This window comes from Galeopterus variegatus, unplaced genomic scaffold, assembly GCF_000696425.1.
Source record: "Galeopterus variegatus unplaced genomic scaffold, G_variegatus-3.0.2 Scaffold16, whole genome shotgun sequence".
Taxonomy (NCBI): domain Eukaryota; kingdom Metazoa; phylum Chordata; class Mammalia; order Dermoptera; family Cynocephalidae; genus Galeopterus; species Galeopterus variegatus.
Window position 1 is genome coordinate 544,423 of NW_007726127.1, and position 9,012 is coordinate 553,434.

The following is a 9,012-nucleotide window of genomic DNA, read 5'->3' on the forward strand; positions in this document are numbered from 1 at the left end:
CCTTCCTCCTTCTCCCACCCTATTTCCTTCCCCTTTCCCCTTTCCCCTTTCCCCTCTCCCCCTCCCCACCAACTGCTCCACAACAACTTCATAGAATGTAAAAAAAAAAAAAGTAATATTAATAAATAAACTTTTTAAAAAATGACCGTTAAGGAAAAATGGATCTTCAAAAATCTGCAACTGAAAAAAAAAAAAAGAAAAGCCAGGTTTTCAGTACAGCAAAAAACTGGAATGAGCTTTTAAAGAAAAGCTTATTGACAAAAGAAATTTGTTCACAAAAGAACGGAGTCAACAGAGAGGCAGATGGGGTAATTGCTGGAAGGGAGAAGTGGAGCTGAGTGTGTGAGAATAATGTGGAAGAAATGGCAGGGGTGAGATTATCAGAAAGGAGAAAAGCAGGGAATTGGGTGGTGTGCTTGAGACATTTGTTAGTGATGGGTTGGGGGAAGGCAGGCAGATAGCACCAATCAGACTCCAAATCCAGGCAAAAGCTTTGCAGTCCCACTCCACCCCCACTTCTACCCCTCCACCCCAGGGTGTAGACCTCTGCAATGCTACTCCCTATTTTAGGCTTAGTGAGGTAGTGTCATTTTAAAAATGGCTTTCAGAATTTCCACAATAATCATATAAAGTCTTAACTATTTGCTTTGCTTATTTCACAAATAATGCCCATAGCCCTTGGTTAAATATGCATGTTCTAAGGTCAGATGGTTTGGGTTTGAAATCCCAGCTGTACTACTTATCAGCTGTATTACCTTGAAACAACTTACTTGACCTTTCTTTTTTTTTTTTTCCTTTTTGTCTTTTTTACTGACCGGCAACGGAATCGCAACCCTCGGTGTTGCGCCTGCACCGTGCTCAGCCAGTGAGCAGACCAATCTCTATATGGGATCCGAACCCTCGGCGGGAGCGCCGCCACACTCCCCAGTGGCGCACTTCTCCAGAGCGCCACCGGGCCGGCCCCAAATTCACCTTTTTTTTTTTTTTTCGGACCGGCAACGGGATTGCAACCCTCGGTGTCGCGCCCGCACCGCGCTCAGCCAGTGAGCAGACCAATCTCTATATGGGATCCGAACCCTCGGCGGGAGCGCCGCCACACTCCCCAGTGGCGCACTTCTCCAGAGCGCCACCGGGCCGGCCCCAAATTCACCTTTTTTTTTTTTTTTCGGACCGGCAACGGGATTGCAACCCTCGGTGTCGCGCCCGCACCGCGCTCAGCCAGTGAGCAGACCAATCTCTATATGGGATCCGAACCCTCGGCGGGAGCGCCGCCACACTCCCCAGTGGCGCACTTCTCCAGAGCGCCACCGGGCCGGCCCCAAATTCACCTTTTTTTTTTTTTTTCCTTTTTGTCTTTTTTAGTGACCGGCAACGGGATTGCAACCCTCGGTGTCGCGCCCGCACCGCGCTCAGCCAGTGAGCAGACCAATCTCTATATGGGATCCGAACCCTCGGCAGGAGCACCGCTGTGCTCCCAAGCACCGCACTCAATCGAGTGCACAACCGGGCCGGCCCTTACTTGACCTTTCAATACATCCAAGTCCTCATCTGTGAGATGGGAATAATAATAGTTACTAACCTTATAAAGTTACTATGAGGCTGAGTTGCATTAATACCCATAAAGTGCTTTGGGTAGTACCTGGCATATAGTAAACATTATGTAAGTCTCAGCTGTTTTTATTCAAAAACCTACTTTTCACCACTATTTTCTGTTCTTTTCCTTCATGAACTCTACATTCTAGTTCCACAAGGCCACGTTCAATTATTCATGCAAGAAATATTTATCAAGTACCTGCAAAATGTACAGCACTTGGTATGGGACTGTGGATAAAATGACAATGAAAATGAACTTTCTAGTGCAGCAAGGGGACATGAATTAAATAGGTATTGGTAGCTTATGATGTGGGAAGGGGACCCAAGAAGGTCCAAGAAGCCTCCCTTGATCAAGTGAGGTTGAGTTGAGACCTGAGAGATGAATGGGAGTTAGCCAGTAAAGGAGGAAGGAACAGTGCACCATGCCCCCAACTTATCTTGTACTTTCTCTCTCTAGGCCTTTGAGCACTCTATTCCTTCTCCACTTGTTATAGAACAGAAGCAGCACGGAAGTCCCAGGCACTCGGAGGGAAGGAGAGTCAGAAAGTTTATTATACTAGTGGGGGCCCAGGCAAACTCATGTTCTGAAATCCTGGGACCCCCCTCCCTGAATTTTACAAGGCTTTTTATAGGCAGGTTAGGTGGGCTCTTTAAGTTTCGGTTTCTCCAAATTCAGGTGACTTGAGCAGGCAGCCAATTATTAACTGGACTGACATCTGGGGACCCTGGTAGATAAGCACAGTTAGCAACAAGGGCACTGCACAAGTACATAACAAATTTTAATTTTGAGTTTTCCCAACACACTAAAATACTTTTCCTTTTCACCTATTGAAATGCTAATGCCTTTCAGGACCAGCTGAAGTGCCTGCTCCTCCATAAAGCCTTCCCTGAGCTCTCCAGCTGAAAGCAGTTCCTCCTTTATACTACCAGAGAACTTAGTTTTCATTTTCCTTTGATACTTCTTACTTTCCACCATATTTTCTGTTTATTTACAAACACAGCTTATCTTTTTCTACTCAATCTTAAACTTATTAAGAGCAGAATCTGTTTCTTATTCATCTTTGAGCCTCCAAAGGCTAGCACATTCCTTAGAAGTCTGGGAACAAATATTTGTAGCATAAATTAATGCCTGTTTGACATCCCTTTTCAAATGTTGTGATTCAAATGAAGCTATTGTTGCAAGCTGTGCCTTCGGGACTGAACTTACACTTTGGCTAAACCAGAATGCCACAGTCATGGTCCCCATGACTGATTAGTGTTCACCACAATGACCACAACAACCCTAACAAACAGGCCACTGTTCTTGACTGACAGGTGTTTGGCAACAACTGCCAGTTCTCCAGTGTAGGCTGAAATGAACTGAGGAAGGACTGTCTGAACTGACAGTCCCCAGCCCAGTGGGGCTCTATTTATTCCTTGCAGTTTGGCTGCAAGAGTCAGTGACCCAGGCTTTGGCCTGACGTGAGACATGACTGCAGGGGATGGGTGGCAGTGAAGCTAAGGAGCTTTCCAGGGTGACAGAAACATTAATGCTTGGAACAAAATCATCAACAATCAGTATCACTGGAAAGCATTGTAATATCATTGGAAAGCATTGAGGCAGTGTGATAACAAGGGAAAGAGAGCTTTGAGGTTAGAAATACTGGGGTTTGGATCCTGACCAGCTATGTGATCTCACCCATGTATCTTTTTTTTTTTTTTTCTTTTTTCCGTGTCCAGCAACGGATCGCAACCCTCGGCGTTGCCCCGGCGCCTCGCTCAGCCAGTGAGCGGGAACCGGTCTGTATGTGGGATCCGAACCCTCGGGCGGGAGCGCTGCCGCGCTTCCCAAGCGGTGCACTTATCCAGTGCGCCACCGGGCCGGCCCCTTTTTTTTTTTTTTTTTTTTTTTTTTTAAAGATGACCGGTAAGGGGATCTTAACCTGTTATGGCCAACGTACAACGGGTGAAAGAAATTTGTCCATGAGAACCGGGTGATAGGAAAAGGAAAAGAGTTCATTTCTGGCAGCCAGGGCTATGCAGGCCAATGAAGTGCGCAGCCCTGAGTTGAAACCTCTCGCAGCTTTTATTTTTAGCTAGGCGGGAATTTTTCACACTTGACACAATCAAGCCAATGCAAGCAAGCCTGCGGTACATAAGCTAATTTTGTGGGTAGCCCTGTAGCCCCTCCTCACCCTGGATTCCCCATAGGGACTTTCCAAGCTAAAATGGAAGAGCCGCCTAAAATGGCATTGGCCATGCTACTCTGTTTATCCCCCCATTTATTTTAGCGAGCGATTTGTACAGAAGCAGAATGCATATATTAAGGTCAGTAGGGGTTGGGGCGTCCCTTAACAAACCCTTGACTTGGTGTTGTCAGCACCGTACTGTCCCGAGTGAGCCACAGGCCGGCCCTACCCATGTATCTTTTTTGAGCCTCAAGATTTCTCATTTTAAAAAATTTGCAAAACAATTCTGAAAATCAAAGATAATCTCTTTACATGCTTGTAATCTATTAAAATGTGTTTATTCGTCTGTTTTACCCAATTTATTTTGTTCTCTGAGGACAGTGACTTATTTTTGCCTCTATTTCCTGCAGAATAGTACACAGTAAACACTGGTAAATACTTTTAACAAAAGAACAAGAACAATAGCTAACATTTGTGAAGGATTTACTTCATACTAGATATTTTTATAAACAGTAATTCACTTAGTCCTCCAACAAACCTAAAAACTCAGTTTTACAGAGAGCTAAACATATTTTTTTTAACTATAAAAAAAAATTTTTTTTGGTGGCTGGCCAGTACAGGGATCTGAACCACTGACCTTAGTGTCTTAACACCAAACTTTAAACAACTGAGCTAATCAGCCAGCCCCTAAAATTCTTGATACAAATAATTTTTAAAATAAAAGTATGATGAGAATAATTCTATTCAATTAAAAAGGTAAAATACTTTATAAAACCTAAAAAAGAAAATATATGGTGGAGGGAGAAAGAAGAAAGGAAATAAATGTAAGAGTGGGAGAAAGAGTAGGAAGAAGAGAGATAGACATATGAAAAAAGAAGAAACAGAAAAGAGTAAATTTTGAGCGAAATGAAAAATAACTGCTTAATCAGAATAAGATATTGTTGTTGGGATCCCTGTACCGGGCAACTGTGAAAAGAAAAAAAAAAAAAAAAGATATTATGCACTATCATTATCCTTTAAAATAGTAATTAACCAATTAATCACTTTACCTAGTTCTCCAACTTTAATTTCTTTATCCTTAAATTTTATCCTTAATCTCTGAGACTAACAGAAGAAGAAAGACTTATCTTTCAGAGCATGACAAAAATTGGAGTTTTCATCTAGTAAAAAAAAATGGGGGCATGGGGGTGGTTCTGGCCAGTTAGCTCAGTTGGTTACAGTGCAGTGTCATAACATCAAGGTCCAGGGTTTGGATCCCTGTACCGGCCAGCCACCAAAAAAAAAAAAAAAGGTGGTGGGGAGATAAAAGTTATCTAAGTATCTCCACAAAAGTGAATGGCATTAGCAAAAATGAGAAAGCAAAGACCGTATTTGAAGAACATAAAATAGTATTTCCACAGCTGATGCTTAAAGTCCACATAGGGGACAGTGGAAAATGCTGCTGGAAGGCCTTGAATAGCAGGCTAAGGAGTCAGACATTATTCTGCAGGCAGTGGTTGCTGTTAAAGGAAACAGCAGTCGTAGCATGGAGCAAAATTTTCGAGTCCTGAGTTCAGAAGACCAGAATTATTGTGTGAGTGTGATATTGGGCAGTCCTTACCTTGATCCTGAGTTTCTTTATTTCTAAATTAGGAGTAATAAGGCAGTTGTGAGAATTAAAGAAGATCATATGACAGGGTGTGTTTGCTTTGAAAATGTACAAATAAGTTTTCGTTGTTGTAAGGATATAATAGATGTTTAAAGAAGGATCAGATTGGAGCTGGCTGGTTAGCCCAGTTGGTTAGAGTACAGTATTAGAACACCAAGTTCAAGGGTTCAGATCCCCAAACCAGCCAGTTGCCCTCCCCAAAAAAGAAAGGAATCATAAAATCACTAAGGTGATGGCTGTAAGATTAAAAAGGGAGCAATTTGAAGGACATTTTGAAAAAGAGAAGTTGGTTCAAAAGTTATTTACAAATTTTAAATTTAGTGATTAGGGAAAAGGAATAATAATCATAGAAACTGGGAAATCAGAGGGAAATGAGTTTGTTTTTAAACAAACATTTCAGATGTCCGAAGAACATCTGTTAGAAATGTAGAACTGGAACTTGAATAGGACATCATATTATGAACTCTTCATAGAGATGATAGTTGAAGCCATGGAGCAGAATAGGTGATCAATTGAGTTAAAAAGGAGGAAAAAAAAGGTCTACGTATCTTAGGAACATCTTTATTTAGGTAGAACAAGAACCTGAGTAAAGAGAACAATCAATTAGGAGCAACCAGTGAGAATATTACAGTTCCACAGTATTTAAGAAAGAGAATTTTTTTGAGATGGAGATGAACTACATGAGTCAGTCTAAATTAGTGAACATGTATTTGTTTAGGATGTGGTTAGAATGGTTTGGGGCCTTTATCTAGCCTTGGTGCAGGGATTAGACACTAGTAATGATGCTACTGATGCTGTTGTTTTAGACAACAGTTGATGAAAGGTTCGAAGGCATAGACAATAGGATTTTTTTTTTTTTTTTTTTTTTTAAAGATGACCGGTAAGGGGATCTTAACCCTTGACTTGGTGTTGTCAGCACCACGCTCAGCCAGTGAGCGAACCGGCCATCCCTATATGGGATCCGAACCCATGGCCTTGGTGTTATCAGCACCGCACTCTCCCGAGTGAGCCACGGGCCAGCCCTTTGTTTTGTTTTTGAGTGGCCCCGAGCTGTTCTTTTGGGCGAGGGGATTTGTCTCTGTGTGTATGTGCACACATATGTAATCTGAGTGGCTGTCTGGTCCTGTCTTAGGTTTTGTCCCATACATCTTTCATTTGTTTTTTGTTTCTGCATTTATGTATATTTTCTTAAGGAGTCTGTTCTGCATCATACTTTTTTTTTTGCTTGCCTCTCCACTCTAGCTTCTGGAAGGCAGCTTTGGCAGGCAGCTTTTCTTCTGCATAACCAAGCAGGCCGCAGCCAGCAGATGGCACTGAAGCAGATAGGGGCAGAGTCTCCTTAGGTCCTTAACAACCACTGAGGGAGGTACCTTACAATTTCAGCCACAGAGGACCCAGTGTTGCACTTTCGCCCGGACTCTAATAAAGCTGGCTGAGTTGTGTGCTAGTAAGGATTTCAATTTAGAAAATAGAATCTGTAGCTCTGTCTCCTCCACCCCACTCCCATTATTAGACTGACGATGTCTTTTGTCACGATGTCAAAGTGTCTTCAGAAAAGCGCTGTCCAGATACCGTTCATTTCTGGCTAAAGTGGCCAAGGTGACCCCAGCATCAATTAAATACAGGAGATAACTGAGACTCTCCTGATTGTCTAAAGAAAAGAAAATCTATACAAACAAAGAGGCAATTATCTGAATGTTTCCCGACAACGTTGGAGCGTTAGGATCAGAAATATGCGACTTGTTTTTATTATAAAGTTCCTTATTTCATTTCAAGTTCAGACGCAGCCTATTCACATTTCCATCAAGAGTAAGGAAGAGCCGCGAAGCAAGGGCAGTCCCGGAGACTAGGGGCTGCTTCTTGAACTCTGAACTCTGGTGTTGGGGTTCTATTAAAGCGGAAACTCGGGACAAGGGAAACCTCTCTCCATTGCAGGTGGCTGCTTACACACACACACACACACACACACACACACACACACACACACACACACACACCAGCCGCCACAAAGCCAAGTGTAAAACCTCAAGCCTGGATCACCCTAAAGAGACTTGGTTACCATGGCCACGTAAGAAGCCTCCCGGGGAGCGCTCTTCTCGCACTAGATAAGCACTCAAGCACCACCCACGCAGGTCCCCTAGCTCGGCGATCGGCTAGCCACGCCAGATTCCGCTCGGCGCTCGCTTCTCGGCCCTTGCGCCTGCGTACTACGGCTCCTGCCCGTCGCTGCGGCCCGGATCGGGAAGTGTCAACCGGGAACCGCGTTCCCCTTCGCCACTACCACCGCTGAACCCGGACCGCCGACTCAGGCTCGGGCCCAGCCGCCATGACGAACGGTGAGAACCGGAGCCCCGAGGGGAGGGTGGGAGTGCAGGATGAGGGGAAAACGTGGCGGGCGGAGCCGGGACTGACGTGGCTGTTCTCCCCGCCCCCTCCCAGCCCGGCCCCCCTTGGCCTCTCAGCGCCCCTAACTTCTGCTCCCTACACGCCTCCGCTGGTTCCCCTTTTCCATGCCAGTCTAGGACCCCCAGTGCCTCTCGTGCCACCCCTCGAGTCCTCTGTCTCTACCCTTTTCTCCTTTCTCTTTCCTAGAATTTCGTTCTGACTCTTGGGAGGCCAATTCCCACAGAACTACTTCTATTTAGCTCCAGGGGAGAGAGAGGCTCCTCCACCCAGCCCTCTTCGTTCTCGTACTTTAGGACTGTAGGCTTATTGAGAGGATCAAGAAATCACAGAGGACATCAAGTCCCACACTTTTGGGAGAAATGAATGTAGACACCCTAAAAAGTTCTCCTTGGCTGAAAAAAAGCCGGAAAGCCTTCTCTTGCTTGATCTTAAAGTCTTGGCTGGGTAATCCCATCTGGAGACCCTGGCCAGTGTTGCCAGGGGTAGATTTAAGTAGTGCTTCTCCTAAGTGATGTGGCAGTTAACACCCAGTTTATCTGGCTTAATTTTCTAGGCATCTTCAAACACTTTATAGCCATGATTTCCGAATTACAGGGGAGGGCAGGAAGCATAGGGCCTTTACGGTCTTAGAGTCAGCCTTACAGGAAGGAAGAAGAGAAAACTTCTTTAGTATGATTTGAGGGGCGCAGGAGAGCATTTCTCAAAAGTACCTGACCATAGGCTTGACACTGAAGACTCAAATTTCACCTCTTTGTGAATTTTGGCATTGTCTGCAAAAACTAATGGGGAAAAAGAGTAGCACGTAAAGCTATCATTCCTCATAAAAGCTTAGTGTGTGTATTTATTCACTGGATTCATGTGACACCTAGCCGTGAGATAGTTTTACCGGAGGAAGAGAGGTAGATAGTGTGGTCTAGAACTGGCAGACGCTGTTTGTGTACATTTGGAGCTTCCAGGCAGTCAGAGATCTCAGGATATTAGGCATAATAAGAGAACGGACATCACTCAGAGGAAAAAATCTGAACTAGGAAACGAGAGCAATCTGATACATAGTAATTGCTGAATAAATTTTAGTCAACCTAATCCCATTTTGTGGTCCAATATCTTATCTCTCTCTTTTTTTTTTTTTTTCCCCTTTTCGTCTTTTTTCGTGACCGGCAACGGATCGCAACCCTCAGTGTCGCGCCCGTACCGGAC

The 9,012-nt window shown here is 44.2% G+C and overlaps 1 protein-coding gene across 1 annotated transcript in view; it reads left to right on the plus strand.

Annotated features, from left to right (window-relative positions):
* Window positions 1–7,635: 7,635 nt before the first annotated feature.
* Window positions 7,636–9,012, plus strand: part of TMEM167B (transmembrane protein 167B) — a 4,095-nt gene continuing 2,718 nt past the window's right edge. Inside the window, exon 1 of the mRNA XM_008566369.1 lies at window positions 7,636–7,745. Within this exon, the coding sequence (XP_008564591.1) occupies window positions 7,736–7,745 (10 nt within the window). The 5' untranslated portion in view covers window positions 7,636–7,735. The remainder of the gene's footprint in view (window positions 7,746–9,012) is intronic.